The 18,238-nt window shown below is 37.1% G+C and overlaps 1 protein-coding gene across 2 annotated transcripts in view; it reads left to right on the top strand.

Moving 5' to 3' along the window:
- LOC127424701 (monoglyceride lipase-like) overlaps nucleotides 1–17,987 on the top strand; it is a 31,877-nt gene extending 13,890 nt beyond the window's left edge. For both annotated transcript variants that reach the window (XM_051670103.1, XM_051670102.1), the window contains 5 exons: nucleotides 3,237–3,373; nucleotides 12,855–12,965; nucleotides 14,028–14,117; nucleotides 14,920–15,135; nucleotides 15,615–17,987. In XM_051670103.1, the coding sequence (XP_051526063.1) occupies nucleotides 3,237–3,373; nucleotides 12,855–12,965; nucleotides 14,028–14,117; nucleotides 14,920–15,135; nucleotides 15,615–15,731 (671 nt within the window). In that variant the 3' untranslated portion in view covers nucleotides 15,732–17,987. The remainder of the gene's footprint in view (nucleotides 1–3,236; nucleotides 3,374–12,854; nucleotides 12,966–14,027; nucleotides 14,118–14,919; nucleotides 15,136–15,614) is intronic.
- The last annotated feature ends 251 nt before the right edge of the window (nucleotides 17,988–18,238 follow it).

Below are 18,238 nucleotides of genomic sequence, written 5' to 3'. Positions count from 1 at the left end.
AAATAATTTAAGAATATCTTATAGTTTGGGGCTGCTATGTTTCAGCATCTCATTATATATTCCATCCAAGCCACGAGATTTTTTATTTTTGAGGGATTTCATCTTTTCAGTCAGTTCATTTAATGATATAGGGGTGTCCAAATGGTTGAAATTTCTTGTGTGTTCCAGATTACTTAGTTGGGAGGTCAAATGTTTTTGGCTGAGGCTTGGTTCATTTTGTGAATAGAGGTTTCCAAAATGTTCTGTCCAGAGTTTTGGGTTACAGATTTATCTAAATTGTTCCATAAATCCCAAAAGGAATTTTTGTTGACAGCCACCTCAATCTTGTTGAGCTTTGCTGTCATATGTTCAGCTCTTTTGCTTCTTAGTAATGACATTTTAAGGGTTTGATGATGTGGTTTGTGTTTGCTGGTTTGCAGTGTCACTGTGTTTTTCATTTGATAATGATCGTAATTCCTTTCTTGATGTTTGACAATCTTTGTCAAACCAATCGGCTTTAACAATTTAATTTTTACTTCTGTAAATGTTTCTTTTCCTCAGGGCTTTGCTGGCCACTGTATAAAATTTTTAGTTAACTGTTCTTTTGCCAAATGTATACTTTTCTTGTCTAGTCCAAATTTGGTGTAGAAAAATTTGTCTAGCATTTTCTGAACATGATTGCTATGGAGCTCGGCTTCATACCTTGCAGGACTGTCATTTTTACATATAAATTTGGTGGGGAGGGATAACAGTTTCATTTTCTGATCAGAAAATGGCAGATTTGCTGACTTGTTTAGACTAATGACTATGTGACTATGATCTGAGAAAGGAAGCTGTGGCATCACCATGAAGTAGTTGATCATACTGTGGTCTATATCTGTAATATCGTAGTCATATTGCTGCTTCCTCGAGGTGAGCAGTAAGTAAATCGACCCAGAGAGTCTCCCCTTGTCCTGCCATTAACTATATATAAACCCAGGCTTTTGCAGAGCTGCAGGACGTGTTTCCCATGTCTGTTTTATCATGTTGTCATAGCTCTGACGTGCTTTAGTAAAGAGTTGTTTCTGCTGTGTATGTGTACTGTTAATATATTTATCTCCAGCTGAGCTAATGTAATCTGGTTCCTTTCCAGTCCTTGCATTCAGATCCCCCATTAACAGTACAGAGCCTAGAGACTGAAACTGAATGATCTTGGACTGTAGTGTAGGTAAGGTGCCCTCATTATAATAGGGGGACTCGGATGAAGGGATATACACTGCACATGCTGTAGGTAAGTGTCCTCATCTGAACAAATGAGTTCCTTATTAAGTTTCATCCAGATATGTGTTTTCCCATTTTTTACAGGCTGGATATAGTGGAAAAGATGCTCTTTAAACCAAACTATAATTCATCCTGAATCTCTTACATTTTTAACATGAGGGTTTTGATTGAATGTATGAATAACTCTCTGTAGTTTTAAGGAGTGTAGGTTAGAGACTCTAAATGACTCCATGTCTCAAGTAATATAATTATATCCAAACTATATACAATATTTAAAAAGAAATCAGTGCTTTTCCCTCCAAAAGATTAAGAGAACATCCCCTGAATGTTGTAGCATGTTATTTTAAAAGACATTGAGAAATTTTCTATTTACCAGAAAGAATAATATATGATTTTGCAACCCAATATTGATTTGAAATATAGTGAGTCAATTAAAATGCATTACAAAATAATAATAATAATAATAATAATAATAATAAAGGAATAAAGAATATGCTTGACTAAACTCACATTGTAGGTAATTAAGCTAATTGATTGTCACATATAATTTTCAGTATGTTTTTTATCTGGCTGATGTCACTGGTGTCTGAACTACCTCTACCTGCTACAACAGCAGCATAGCTGTCTCATTGTCTGCTGGGATGCTGTGTGACCCTCTCCTCGCTGACAGGACGTGTTCTCTGGTGGCTCCTGAGAGCCGCGTCCTTGAAGGATTTTGCAAATAGTCTCATGCCGTCTTGATGAATGTGCAGACAGTCATATAGATGTTCATGGTTGATGTGCTGATGGTTTGCAATGTGCACATTTGACATTAGTGCACAGACACTAGCCATCTCTGTATTAATTGTGTTAATTATTTTTTGTGGAATGTCTGCGAGGGAGAAGGGTAGAGATGATGACCTTAGCACTGGGGTAGATCCTGGAAGCTGTTTTCACCACGATTGTCAGAGCTTTGGCAACATCCACCCTTCTGGTGCTGAGGTCGTTTGTCCTGGTGTGCAGTATGATGTGAGAGGGCATGCCCAATACACCCTCTCTCAGCAGCTTCAGAGCAGAGCCGGTGGTGGAACACCAGAATTTCCTCACAGTCCTCCCTGGGAACAGCCGTCTCTGGTCGAGGTGGTTGCCTTTAGAGTCACAGAGGATGACAATGTTGTCCTTTCTCCTCAGTTCTATGTTGGGTGGTGTTGTGGTAGGTGGATGGCTCTGCCTGCTGCTGCTGTCTTTCCTCTTGGGGTTCAGTGAAGCCTGAGGGGGTTGTTGGGGTGGAGGTGCTGTGAGTTTGTGTGCTGACACAGTGCTGATGTTGTTCTCTCTCTCTTTCATTCATAATCACTCTCTGTCTGTCTCTCTTTCTTCCATTTTCTGTTACTACTATACCACATGTTTGTTGCAATGTCTGTATGTGTGTGTTTGTGTATTTCAATTACCCTATTCTCAATTCTTCTATTCTATTCTATTCTGCATATAGACAGCAAATTTAATTTAAAACAAATGAAAATAAGTTCAGTGTGATCAGAAAGTTTTAATTTTAATTTTCATAACCCATATATGTTGTTCTCTGGATTTTTTTTTGTTTTGTTTAATTTTTTTGGAAAGATGTTATTTCAGTGTTTTGTTGGCTAAATGATTATTATTGATTTTCACCAAGGTATTCTACAGTACATCCCATTAAACAGACTGTACTTACATCACAGCCTCGTTTTTGTATTCATATCAAATTAAATATGGTTGTGACTAAGGTTTTTTCTATTCTATTCCTTTGTTTATTTGTTCCTTCATTCATTTTATGTTAATTACTTGATTGAATTTTCTGTCAGTTGCATCCCCACATTTCCTGAGCCCTTCTTTGTGAGCTGTTGGCATGGTGTTGTGAGTGACAGTACTCTGTTATCTGCTTCTCCTTTGTATCAGAGGAGAGCAGATTAAAAAAAATTGAGCAGAAGGATACATTTGGATGATCATTCTGTCTGTCTTTCTCTCTCTGTCATTCTCAGTTGGTCATGGTCAGAGTGAAGGTGAGAGAATGAATATCAAAAACTTCCAGATTTATATCAGAGACTCCCTTCAGCACATTGACATCATGAAGGCACGTTATCCCAACCTGCCCATCTTCATCATTGGCCACTCAATGGTAAGACACATTTTAAAATGTGCCCTAATGTTTTTCCACAAGCAAACAGTTGACAGAAGATGACACATGCTTCTTACTCACTCTCTGTCCTATCTTTCTGTCTCCCCTCTCCCTTTTTTCAGTTAGAGTTTCAATGTTTTATATTAGCATGACAAGAAATGCATTTTTTACATTATAAAATCTGTTGCAGCTCTGCAGAGGACAATGCAGTGCAAAGCAAAATAAAGTGTTAGTAAAATGAAGTGATAAATACTTCATATAACTACTCTTCTTTAAATGTTTATCAAATTCCAATTCTGTTAATCTGCAATATGTCTCAACTGAGTGACTTTTGTTTTTTGCTGGAATAAATTAACTTTTTTATATAAAACCTATTTAACATTTTTATCAGTCTTCAAATTTTAGTCCATAAAAAATTATTTCCTTTGAATATCCCTAAAAAATCTCTGTAAATCTAAAAAAAAGTTCAAAATCACTTGAGAAAAGAAAGTCCCAATTCCAACACAGATATCTGTTCAGGTGTCAGTTCTGTCTGACTTAAGTTGATGACAGATGATCTCTTTGAGGGCTTAGGGATCTGGTCCTGGTTCCAAGGAACTAATTTTCTTTTTTGATGATACTCCATACCTCCAGGTCTCTGGATCTGCAATGGGGACAAAAATGGCCACTAGCTTTGCATGTCTTTTTGTAGGTAAATTGGAGGAGTTGGTATTATATGAAAAAAAAAAAACCTTTCATCCATTTATTATCTCTTGGAAACACTGTTTTGATTATGTTTTCTTGTTATGGCAAGGTCCAGGTATTAGGGCCCAAGCATTGAAAGTGCGGAGGCCCTGTTGTTCTTCTAAGGATTATTATTGTTAGGGCCCAAGCACTGAAAGTGTGGAGGTCCTATTGTTCTTCTAAGGATTATTATTGTTAGGGCCCAAGCACTGAAAGTGTGGAGGTCCTATTGTTCTTCTAAGGATTCTTCTTCTTTTCAAGGTTTTCGGTACTTTTGGGGTATTTAACATGCATGAAAACTCTTGAAAGTCTGCACACACACCAGAGTCATCGGGCATTAGGGCTGGTCAAAGTTGCGGGGGGTTGGGGTGTGGTGGGTGGGGAGCTCTGTAGCGCCACCTAGAAGATGGGCATGTTCGGGGGCTCTGTAGCACATCCTTTTTGAGCTACAGTCACCAAACTTTGTACACATATAGATCTTGGACAACTTACGCGCTGATGGTCATAAGCTCCACCCAACAGGTAGTTGTTTGAAAAATGCATGCTCTGAAATTTGAAATACTCCTCCTAGGGATTTCATGTTACAGGTTCAAAATGTGGGTGACATCATGCCAAGACATTGACGATACTAAACTGCAAACAGATTTTTGATATATTGAACGTTGTTGCCATGGCGACGTGATAAATTAACATAAAAAAATCTGAAACAGGAAGTGTCACATATTTTCTGCGTGCATTGTGTGATTTACATCAAAATTGAGCCATATGTTTGGCCTTGTGGACTGAGTTCTGAGATGCTTGAATTGCACACTTGCGACGTGCCCATTCAAAATGTTAACTCAGAAACAGATCTTATCACACATCCGTCCTCAGGACTGATTTGCGTCAGTAGATCTGAAGGATGCGTACTTCATTTAACAATTGCACCACGTTACAGGCGGCTTTTTTTTTTTTGATACTGCGTATCAAGTTAAAGTCCTTCATTTCAGTCTGTCTCTGGCTCCCCACACATTCACGAAATGTATCGATGCGGCGCTCGCCCCATTGAAAATGAACGGTGTGTGTGTGTGTTTTGAATTACCTCAGCGACTGGTTATTACTAGCCAGTCAGAGGCACTACTGAGCGAACACAGAGACTTGCTGTTTTGCCATATGGAAAATCTGGTCTAATGTCAGATGGCGAAAAGCACACTTTTCCCCAGCCAGTAAATCTACTTTTTAGGAGTTCATGTGTGTGCACCTCATGAATGAGCACATACAGACCATTTTTCAGTGTCTGTTTCAGTTCAAACTGAAAAAACATTACCTCTGAAGTCATTTCATTTTCCTGTGCATCGCAGTAACTCGCAACTGTCTGGTTGCTCTAGCACCATGGACGGCGCCAGCCTTCTACCAACAGGGTGTTATGCTGGGTCAAGTTTTCAGAAAGAAAATGCTGACCGCAAATGCATCCAATACAGGTCTGGGTGCAGTGTGTAATGGACGCCCGACTTTCAACACCTGGAAACAGGTGCGAAACGGTCATGACATATCAACCGCCTAGAGCTACTGGCTGTCTTTCTAGCTTTGAGAGCTTTTTATTCCGATATTGTGAATCACCACATTCAGATTCGTTTGGACACACAACAGTAGTGGTGTATATATTTTACCATGGCACGCTGGCCCATATATGGCCAGCGAAACGCAAGTATGCCCTTCCCCCGGTGCGCCTCCTTCATTCTGTCATCAGCAATGTCCGAGTGGACATGGAAACAGTTCTGTTAATTGCGCCAAAATGGCCCAATCAGCCATAGTTTCTGGAAATGATAGAGATGTTATACAGCTCGCCATGGGAAATATCGCTGAGGAGAGATCTACTCTCTCAGGCGCAAGGCACAATCTGGCATCCCCAGCCCAAGCTGTGGAACCTGCATGTGTGGCCCCTGAACGGAACACGCTAAACGTGTCAAAACTGATGCATTCAGTCATGAACACCATTTTACAGGCCAGAGCGCCGTCCACGAGATGCCTCTATGTGCTAAAATGGAATGTGTTCACTGATTGGTGTCTTTCTCATGGCAAAGACCCAGTAAACTGCCCTATACATGAAATTCTCATATTTCTTCAAGAGCGATTAGTCACAGGACCCACTCCGTCAACGCTCAAAGTTTATGTGGTGACTATATCTGCATATCGGGCCTGAAGCCAGCACCACTATAGGTAAGCATGATTTAATCATAAAGTTCCTTAGAGGAGCAAGACAATTAAATCCACCTCGGCCGGCTACAGTCCCGACTTGGGACCTAACTTTGGTCCTAAAAGCGCTCGCAGGGCCTCCCCTTCGAGCCTTTGGACTCGTTTATTTGCGCATGCTCTCCATTGAGACCACACTACTGCTGGCTCTGGCCTCAGTAAAACAGGTTGGTAACTTACATGCACTTTCAGTTGACAATTCATGTCTGGAATTTGGCCCCAGTCTTTCAAAAGCCACTGTCAAACCCGGAAAAGGCTATGTGCCTAAGGTTCTAACCACGCCCTTAAAAACGCAGGTGGTAAACCTTCAGGCTTTCTTCCCTCCTCCATTTATTTCGGATGAGGAACAATCCTTGCATTTGTTATGCCCTGTGCGGGCGCTACACGAATATGTTGAGTGCACCTGTCAGTTCAGACTGTCTGATCAGCTCTTTGTGTGCTATGGAGGACGCACGAAAGGAATGTCCATCTCCAAGCAAAGACTTTCTCATTGGATTATTGATGCAATTGCCTTGGTTTATGAGTCGCAGGGTAAGACCTGCCCAGTTGGTGTTAAAGCACACTCAACTAGAGGCATAGCCTCCTCATGGGCGTGGACCAACGGTGTGTCTTTACAAGACATATATTTTGCAGCAGGATGGTCTTCTCAAAACACATTCGCAAGGTTTTACATCCCAGATGTAACGTCTCTCTCTTCACAAGTCCTCTCTGTTTAGAGCGCTTGCTATTTTGTTTGCCAAACATATACTCTCCCCTTAAGTACGGACTCCCTATCATTTTACACAACCGCCTGTATCAGTTGTAATTTACCATAAAGTCACAGGCACTTTCATTATAAATAAACTCCCTTCCCGACTGTGTTCGTGAAGGGGTTAATTCATACTATATGACTATAGTTCATATATTCATTCAGAATGCTCCCCTCCTGGCCCAACATGAGGGTCACTCACTTGTGGCATACTCATGTCAGTCGCCGTCCCGCGGGACTGCTGCATCATGTTTCCTCTCTGGAAAATTATGTCGTGTAGTGCGGCGTGATAGGATTCTGTTCCCCATATGTGTTAGCATGCAATATCAAGTGTACTGATTCGTAAGGGAACGTCTCGGTTAAGTACATAACCTCAGTTTTTAAGCTTTAATTTGATAACAGACTTTAAAATAGTCTTCTTGTATTTACCCAAATTGCTTCAGAATTGTTTAGAATAATGTCAAATGTGTGTGTCTACCTTGCATTGTTTTTCGAAAGCCACTAGGTGGAAATGGACCCATGGTGCTTGGGACGTCATCGCTGCTTGCAGCTGTATTTACTCTTTTGGATTTTATTCAATTCTTTAATGATAATTTCTTTGGTCTGAAATTTTCTTTGAATTATAATACTGATTAAATAAATGTTCTTGATATAAATGTGAAAAGGAGTAGGACTGACATCTTCATTATATACAAAACCTACAGATAGGAATACACTTTTACTTGCAGATAGCTTTCATCCCACGTCTTAAAAAAAAAAAAAAAAAAAAAAAAAAAAGCCTACCAATCAGTCAACTAACCAGACTGATGAGAATCTGTGAGGATAGTGGTGACTTTGAGAAAGAAAAGCAGAACATGTCTAAATTTAAAGAACGAAAATATAGGGAAGATTGTTACATAATGCAGAACAATTACAGAATCCAAGATTCGGGAAAAGTATCTGGACCCCAAAAAAACACCCAGGCGTAATAATTTAAAGACGTACCACTAATTACTTACAAAAGGACTAGAAACATTAAAAATAGAGTCGTCAGAGCTTGTCCATTAAAGGATAAACCATTTAAGACTCTTACAGGTCAAATTCCAATAGGTAATTTTAAATGTGGCAATTGTACTAACTATCCATATAAAAAAAAAAAAAGGAAAAAAAAAAGAAAAGAAAAAGAAATCTTTTAATCATCCTATAAATGGTCGTTCTGTTGATATAAAAACTAGAAATGTGATTTATTTTATTCAATGTCCATGTAAAAAGTTCTATGTTGGAGAAACATCTCACTCCCTAAAGGAGCAAATGACAGAACATAGAAGTGCAATAAAAAGAAAGGATATTAATAGTCCTGTTGCAAGACATTTTAATGAATTCAATCATCTGTTGTCATAATTTTTCTTTTTTGGTATTGAACATATAAAACCCAATAAGAGAAGTGGGGATATTGATCAAATTAGGAAAATGAGGGAGGCCTTTTGGATTATTTACCTTAAAAGTTTATTTGCAAGAGGGATGAATGAGGATTTTTCTTTGAAAGAGTTTTTGTAGTGGTGTCAGTTATTTTTGATGTTGACGTGTCTGTGCTGTTTTGGTGCCACTATTTAGTACACTGATGAATTGAAGCACCATTTTAAAACTGAGATTGGATGTCTGATTGGTTGTCTGATTGATTGACTGACTGAGTTAATTAAAGGCCCTTATTAAACCATTACTAGGGGAGTCCCTTGTCAGCTGTACGTAATTCCAGGGCCCAAACTGATTGGTTGTCATAGTGCGCTCTCTTATTAGTAATTGATCAGAGTTGTTTGAAATGTTCATGTTTTATACATTTATTTTAACCCTGATGAAGGCCTACATGTCAAAACATGTTGGTTTATAAATTTTAAGTTCAATTAAAGTTGCTTTTACCACAAGTGTTGCTGGATTTCTCTATTCTATCCTTGACAATACCATGTTGTCAGCCTTGTCTGTATTCTAACATCAAGTCTACCTTGTTTGGGTTTTTTTTTTTTTTTTTTTTGGTCGAAGACAGTAGAAAAGTAGACTAAAACTTGTCTATGCTTACTGTCTTTTTTTTTTTTTTTTTTTTTTTGTCATTACTGTCTCTCTCTTTCCATATATATATATATATATCCAGGTCAGTGATCCATGTGTTCATTTCATCCTTTCCTGAGATTGAAATGAAAATTGGGAAAAAAAATACAACATTCTATGAAATCTGTGAATTTAGTAGAGTGGACATCCTTTGCCTCACAGATTTTGATGTCTATGAAATAAAGATTCACTGCATAATTGAAAGTTTGTGTTGGGTGTGTAAGCATGCTGACAAGTTTGTAAATGTCCTACATGTGTCCTACATTCATATTATCATTCTTCCTAAGGCAGAGCAATATGATAATATTTACAGCCTAAGACCACTTCTTGGAAACTTTTGTACTAACAGTTAACCCTCCTTGTTTAATAACTATTCAAAGCCAACCCAAATTGTTGTTACATTTAGTCAACTTAGCTACAGTATTTTAATCTGTCAGTGGCTCATGGGTTGGAGATGACAGGAAGACTTGCTTTTGTTTTGGTACAGTTCAGTATGTGTTAAAACTCAATAAACAGTATGCATGACTGAATGTGAACAAGAATCCAGCTGGAAGCTCTTTACTTTTGTTTTAACCTTTCAGCTCGCATCAGTGAAACAGACCAGCTGCATATTTGAACAACTAAAAGATGTTTCATAAGTCATATATAAAGAATGCATATATGGTTATAAGTATAGCCAATATGTCACTGAATTTATCTGTGCTGTGTGTCTTGTGATGGAGATGTTTCCGAAATAGTCATATGGAACAAGTACGCCTCTGTACGTGTATATTCCGATAAAGTCTATACCCACAATGCATCTCTCTCCTGTTCCTTCAGAAAAGAGCCTCACTCTAAAGTAATGAAATGCCAATCTGATTTTTGTTGTCTTTTTCTGGCAATTCTTTCCCTTTATTTTCTCTCTCGCTGTCTGAACTAGTATGCAATGTCAGTCTGTTTGGTCCTTATATAATCACAGTCATAAGTTTTCAATAAGTTACCAAAAAAATGCACTCTTTGTTCCCTATAAAACTCAAAGGATGTGTGTGTGAGATATATATATATATATATATATATATATATTTTAAAAAATGACATACTGAAGTGTGTTTAGGTCATTTGCTTTGAATACTCCCTGTAATTATTTTACAGTTAGGTGTATTTTGTTAACCCTGTAAAGCCTGACACAATTCAAATTTTTGGTCATTAAACTGTTCAACTGTTTCAACTGTTTTAGTACCATTAGACAAACTATAAAAATAAATCATATATATATATATATATATATATATATATATATATATATATATATATATATATATATATATATATATTTATGTATCTTATTTGATACATTAGGCTTTAAAGTTCATTATCCTCCTGAGGCCCAGCAATTCATTTTTGTATAGGACATTTGTTATTTAAGTTTTTCTTAGCCCATACATGCTACAGTGGTAAATCTTGAGGTTTTATCAGAGGACTCCCTGGGCTTTTCAGAGATATCAAATGTTTGAGAGTTTGGCCATGACAACTTAATAAAATAAATAAATAAAATACTCTTTTCAATACATTTTTTTATCATATGTATTTTATACACCAAACACTAACTTTTTCCCTGTGTCTCAGGAACTTATGGTAAGATGACATCATAATATCTTGTAATGTAAAATAATAAGATCTTTATAATGACAAATCAGGCTGCATATATGCAAATACACCGAAATATTAGTTCACACTTTAAATATATCTTATAAAAGGTATATGTCAGAATTTTCAAAGCTCTGTGATTTTTTAATTTTTTAATTAATTTTTTAATTTTTTTATAGTGGGCATGAATGGAATGTAATGATGATTGAAAGATATACCTCAAAAGCCTGTTGTATCATATTTGATACATATAATTTCAACTGGCTTTTTCAATAAAATAATATACAAAATTTTAAATAAGCACAAGTTGCTTATATTGAGCAAATACTAATTTTAAAATATCAGTAACAATATAATCATTACTGTTATTTTTATTTTATTAAAATAAGCTGTCATTTATCCCAACAGTCACTTTTTGCGCAAGTCTGCCACCATTTTAAATGGATCGATATAAACATTGAAACCACTTTTTTCACAAATAACCACTAGATAGTGAAACTTACATGCCAAAAGTTGTCAGGCTCTTGAGTTTGAAAAGAGAGTGAAACAGGAGCCATCAAATGTTGTGTATCATATTTGATACATATGGTGTTATAGGGTTAAAGCTGAAGTGATTTTTCTGATTTAAAAACTAGCTTAATATGCAGATACAACTTTAAGTAAGCCATTTGAAGGCTGATTTCCCCCAAAAGTTTATACAGTGTGACTTTGGTGCCATCAAAATATTTTTATGTTAGTTTGAGCATCCCGTTCAGTCCAACGTAGCAACATTGGCTAAAATAATGGTGTGAGTTTGAAGCGGGGCTACAGTATCTGTTTTTATCTACAAATGGCAGATGGGGGTAGTGTTTTTTGCCTTTCCGTTTGATGATGCTAGTGGTGCAGAAATTACACACTTCAGCTTTAACTCCAGTGTTGTGTTGTGAGTGTGTGTGTGTCCTTACCTTTTTCCTTCCACAGAACCTATGGAACTGAAGCTACTGGCAGAGTAAACATAGACTTTCCTATCATACATACACAGATAAAAAATGATCAGTGACATATTATAGCGTGTGTGTATAACGCAAGGGTTTGAACATATGCAAACTGTGTAAGTTTATGTGAAGGGAGTGTTTAAAACATTTCTCCATGGGATGCAGAAAGTCTAATTAAAAAGCAGTTGTCTCAAATGATGAAATCAAAGCAGAACACCTATTTCCTTGATGAGTGCATCTAGGCGAGTTGGTAATTTCGTATGATTTTGTACGATTTTATCATGTGCAAATGCCCGGACGTGTAATGCGGAAGTAAGCACGAGTTCCGCGCACGAGGCCCAGTTAAGGATATGCTTATTAATATTATGCCCTTACCCAAACCCCTTATCTAAACCTCAGTAGAGTGTGTAAACATGATAGGAAGCTGTTGTGTGTGACAGAAGCAAGTAATTTTTGCATATTAAATTAAAATGATGTCCAGCATCATTATTGGCTGTAGTGAAGGTCGTACGAATTCATACGAATGCAGTCGTACGATATCATACAAATTAGCCAAATTTAGAAAAGCCTTACGAATCCTTACGATTTTGCCATGAGAGTGTGAAGGTCAAGACTGAATTTGTCTGTGTGTGTGTTTAACTTAAACCCGCCCTGCATTGGAGTCTTTTCAAAATGTGGTGGGAACTGCATTTTAATCTCTCCACCTCTTTTGAGTCCTGGTCCCCACTCATGAATATTCAGAGAAAGGTTCATAATAGAACACAAGATAAAGAGAGCAGAGGAGCAGAGCAGCCGAAAATTACAAATTAGGGGCTACTCACACCATTTTACCCTTTTGAGGAAGGAAATCATGATTGTTGTTAAAAGTACAGTCTTAGTATTGAGACTATTAATTAAGAAATGACTGACTGCATGCTAATGGACATGTCCAGAGATAGGACTGTCCCTGGGTGTGTACTGTATATATGGTTGTGTAAATATATATATATATATACATGCACGGGATTTAGTAATAAGTGCAGTGCTCTGTTACTGAAATAGTATTTATATTTAGCTGTTTTCAAAAACATTACTGTGTATGTTTGTGTAATTACAGGGAGGAGCAATTTCCATTCTTACTGCATGTGAAAGACCACAGGATTTTGCAGGTGTAGTTCTCATAGGACCTATGATTCAAATGAATGCTGAATCTGCTACACCTTTCAAGGTAAAAATATGGTCAATTATCATGGTAGGGGCTTTCCATGAACTTCTACTGTTTTTGTACTGAGCTAACAAGATCACCTAATCTTACCTTTCTTAAACCTAACCCTGACAGAAATATTTCCGCATTTTTAGATTGTTATTAAGACATTATTAATAGGTTTATTAAGCCATTTTCCTCATGGGAACTGTTGGCTGGTCCCCACAATGTTTGTGTTTTCACCAATGTTTTACCATCCTTGTGGGGACATTTGTTTTCAAAGTCTTCTTTCTACCCAGTTATTTGTTCTGTAGAGACCTTTCTTGCAATGGTTTGCATCCAATATCCCTCACTACTGAACATTTTCGAGATAGATCTGCTGCCCCCTGCAGTCAGGCTGTTTAATACAATCAATCGTCTATAGCTTTCGAATATCAGCCGTCAAATAACAAAGACAGCCCTCTCTGTCATGGGTGCAGTGCATTCAGTCAATCTCTGCCTCTGATTTATGGTTAAATTGAAGCATATTGGCAAAACACAAAAGTATATGCTTTGCTGTTTTTAAAGTGTATAAAACCAGTGGTCGAAAGTATATTTTTTGTATTGATTTTTAGAATATTTCATCTAGATTTAGAGTAGCATTTGATATTGACACCATTAGACTGAAAAGTAAAATACTGTCATTATTTACTCTCCCTACTCCAAAAGCTCCAAAAGCACAAAAACACCAAAAGTGCACCATAAAAGTAGTCCCTAAGACTACTTCAGTGTATTACAATACCTTTATTAACGCCATATTATAGCTTGTGTGAGGAACAAACTGAAATTTAAGATGTTATTCACTGATAATCTTCACTTCCACTGAAGTGTTCTCTAAAATAAAATAAAAATCACTTTTTTTTACCTTTCACTTATTGGCCTTATATTGCGAATGTTGTCATTTTTGTTTGCTATTTCATGATTTTATTTTGTGAAAATTTAGTAATGTCCCTTGTGATGTTACATAGGATTTTCACTCATGTTTCCAGACATTTCATTCTCTGTATTAAATCAAGAATGTCTATGGGTTTTTTGGATTCTTTTCAGGTTTTCATGGCTAAAATTCTAAGCCGCTTGACTCCCAAACTCACTCTGGGCTCCATTGAATCCAAATGGATCTCTCGGGATCCAAAACAGGTAAAGGAATGTATGTCAAAAGTCTTCAGAAGTGGGACATGTATGTTTGTGAGTGTTTAAAGCATATTTCACACGGACAGCAAAGTGTTCAAGTAGGGTTAGGTGGACAGTATAACAGAAAAGTTTGTAATGTTTACTGACTAGACGTATGTAACAATTCTCTGGCTTTCTTGTGAAGGAGGAAGCGGGAGCTTCCACATGATCCTTTTATTAGATACCACTTTCAATTTTACACATACACAAATAATGCTTTTCATCAGTCGGTAACACACACAGGAACACACAATGCTTTGTGCATCTCTCTCTCTCTCTCTCTCTCTCCACTGGCAGTCTGGACTGCTCTTTTATTCTTCTCAGCTCTCACTGCAAACACAAACAACTGTTAGAGATCATTTCCCACAGGTGTCAATCCTTACCGTTCTTCATCTCCCGGCCTCACTCTCCACAGACGTCACTCGGCCACGCACACATCACCACAACATATTTACACAGTACTCTTTCAAAGTAAAGCATGTACATATACGTAAAAATCAATCAATAACTTGGAATAATTTACAATTACATATGAAGGTATCTTTCTTCAGGGCTTGGCCCTGGAATACAGTTACTACAACAGAAACAGCTGCTGCTTTCTTCAGCCATAGACAACACACAGAAACCTGTCTATACATTCAGTCTGATATAATTTAGAGATTCCTCTTTGCATGCAAGCCTTTCATTATGTTTCTTTAAACAACTCTCAGGTTGCTTGTGCTCTGTCTATTAAGTACAATCTTGAACATCCTCCCCTCCTGTCCTGTAGGTGGAGGCATATGACACAGATGAGCTAAATTATCACGGAGGGCTTCACATCTCGTTTGGAATGCAGCTGATGGATGCGGCAGCTCGCATCGAAAGAGAAATACCAAACATCACATGGCCCTTCTTTATTCTCCATGGTGACGAAGACAAGCTTTGTGACATCAAAGGCTCTCATCTAATGTATAATGAGGCCAAGAGCACGGATAAAAAATTTAAGGTGAATCAAACACGTAAATGCATAAACATGGGCCAAAAAATACTAACATAGAGATTTTCATGTATGTCACCTAGAAAAGAAGAATCGTATTTACAGTGATTGCCTTGATATTGTCCTCTTAAAGGGGACAAGGGAACAGTTAGGAAAACTTAAACATAAATACAATCAATTACATCAGAAGGTAAATAAAAAAAATTAACAATAGTATTTATAAAAAAAAATCTCTTTAAAATCTCACAGTCTTTCTTGCTCATTTGAACTACAGAACGAAAGGTTATGTACCAGATGTACTTTTGTGTACGAATATGATCTGAGTTGCCAATAGAGGTTTTGAATGTTCCAGTATAACCTGATACAGAAGATCATTCTGTACTCATGGAATGTACTGATATGTGCCTATATGCCTTCCCTATTGTGCAAGCTAACCCACAGATCTGTGTGTGTGTGTGTGTGTGTGTGTGTGTGTGTGTGTTAAACAGGTGTACGAAGGAGCTTACCACACCCTACATCATGACTTACCTGACACAGCTGAGTCGGTCTTAAAGGAGTTGGGCACCTGGATCCTGGAGAGACTTCCCACCACTGATGGGTCTTAGCTCTCAATCATCCCATCTGCCCTGGCTAAGCTCTGCCCTGTTTCTAATCTTTCATCTCTATTGACAAAGAGATGTGTAACCACACTAAATACCAACAAAACAACACTCATTATGATTTATCTAGGACACATAAGTGGTAACTGACCTTTGACGTTAAGGTCTTATTAAGCTTTAATGTAGCCAGTAACGGGGTTCTGGGGGAATTTGTGTTGTAAGACAGTCACCCATTCTTCAAAGGCATCAGAACTGCAGAGTTTGGCTCATGTGTTACCATAGCAATTGTCATTAGGAATATAATGAACCCAGCTGCCCTCAGTGCTAAGCTCAATTTTGTGTTGCCATGGTAATAGAACACAGCTGCAATTTGCTCTTTGTGATTTCCAGTGCCCATTAGAAATGTAGTGCTGCCCCTGCTGGACAACAGCAATATTGTATTCTGCTTTGAGCACAGTTACCAAGGCAACTCAAAGATGTGTTGCCTGTGCCTTGGCAGAGAAATAAACAGAACCTATAGAAAGAAAACATAATAATGCACAGAGTGGTTCAGGGAGATTTAAAGGTGAGTTTAAAGGTGAAGTGTGTCATTTTTTTTAATGTTAAAATACTTTATCCTATTCCAAATTAATGTGCAGAGACAACTGTAAGTAAACCATTTGTCGGATGATTTCCCCCTAAAGTGAATACACTATGGCTCTGTGGGGTTATCAAAATGTTGCTCTATTTGTTTGAGCATTTGACCAGTCGAGACAGTAACATTTGCTTGACCAATGGCATGACTTTGTGGCTGGACTATCTGTTTGTCAGACTAATACAAGATGGGGGCAGTGTTTGGGGAAATTATTATTATTATTTCATTTTTGCAATTTAATTTGGTAATGCTAGTGGTGCAGAAATTAGCACTTCACCTTTAACACTGCACTCAAAGAGATTCATTAACAGACTATCTCTAACTCACTCATCTATGTAGGAGATCCTACAGATTCCCACATTTAGAGATATTATTCACATACTGGAGAATTAAAAAATATTATTATTATTATTATTATTATTATTGTCTATAATGAACTTTTACAAGTTTCTGTTTGTGGCTTGACTGTTTTAAACACATTAGACTGTTCCATTCCTTAGGGCAAACAGGGGAAGTGCCTGTTCTGCATTTAATGTTAATTTGCAGAATATTTACAGAATATCTATTTACAGCTGATATACCATTCTTTGTTTTTACCAGTGTTTGGTTCCTTTGACATATCTATGACTTGCCATTTTACTGTTACAATTATACCATGTTCGCAATAGCTTTTGACCTCATTGAAGACCTTGGGTTTATACAGAGATCAGCCTGGGTGCTCATGGGGTTGTAACTCTAAAAAAACATTAAATTGTAAAAGGTCAGTCTTTCAAACCAGCTTAACATTTAATGCACCTCAGAACTGTTCTGATTCAAACAAAGGGGACTTTGTTACAGAGATTTTGCTGTAATTCTCAGATGCATTTTATTAATGAATGTGAATCAATTAAGGTTTTTCTATTACTGAATGTGGCACATTTTTATTAGAAGGAACATATAAAAATCTTGTTTCTCTAGCTGAATTGTATATATTCTCATAGCCGTTCTGATTAAAATCAGTTAGAAACAATACTGCTCAACGTGGTGTGCACAGAACTGAAATATCCAGCACAAGGTTGTAAATCGTATTCACAGTTGTGTACAGGCTTTGAAGGGAGAATATGTAGAGAAGCTATATAGTTTGGATGTTTATTTTAGATGTAAAACATTTTATTGAGAATTTAAACTCAATCATTAAAAATTGAGAGACAGATCTAATTTGACATGTACATGTCAGATATGTTGTACTTACAATAAAAACTTACATTTGGAAAAAAGCAGCCCTTGTTAGAATTTATAGAACTAGACTAAATCTTCATTTGTGATGAAAGTGCTAGGAGCACTGTGATTGGAGGAGTGGGTATTGTAATATTCTCAAGGAAACTACCTTTACATTTGGCAATAATGCATGATTCCATTTGTATTAGAACAGCCCATTTGGGTTGCTTGGTTCCACCATATAGCATCTAAAAACCTTAGTCTTAGTACATGGCACGTAATATCGAAAAAAGGCTTTGAATTCTTACTTAAATGTTTTCATATATTTAAAACACAAACCAATGCTAGAATGTGACTGAATGTGACCGTATTTTACTGAATATTGCCAGTGAATGCAGAGTGATATAAAATAAACAAACTGAAATGCTAAATGATTTTTGTGGAGCTATAATTATTTTGACTGATCCTGAGCTTTGTTCCACTGTCTGCAGAAAAATTTGTTCTGTCTTATTTTGGACTTTTAGCATTTTCAAGTTTAATTTCCATGTTTTTATTGACTGATTAATTGATTACTTTTAATATGTGTATGTTATTTATATGTGCTTGACATCTCAAGGCTACAGAAAGATACCCTGTATGGTCATTGTCTCTGACTCTCAGTCATTGTCTCATTCCTTCAGGC

Source organism: Myxocyprinus asiaticus, chromosome 33, assembly GCF_019703515.2.
Source record: "Myxocyprinus asiaticus isolate MX2 ecotype Aquarium Trade chromosome 33, UBuf_Myxa_2, whole genome shotgun sequence".
NCBI classification, from domain to species: Eukaryota; Metazoa; Chordata; class Actinopteri; order Cypriniformes; family Catostomidae; genus Myxocyprinus; species Myxocyprinus asiaticus.
This window is presented reverse-complemented; position numbering and strand designations above follow the sequence as displayed.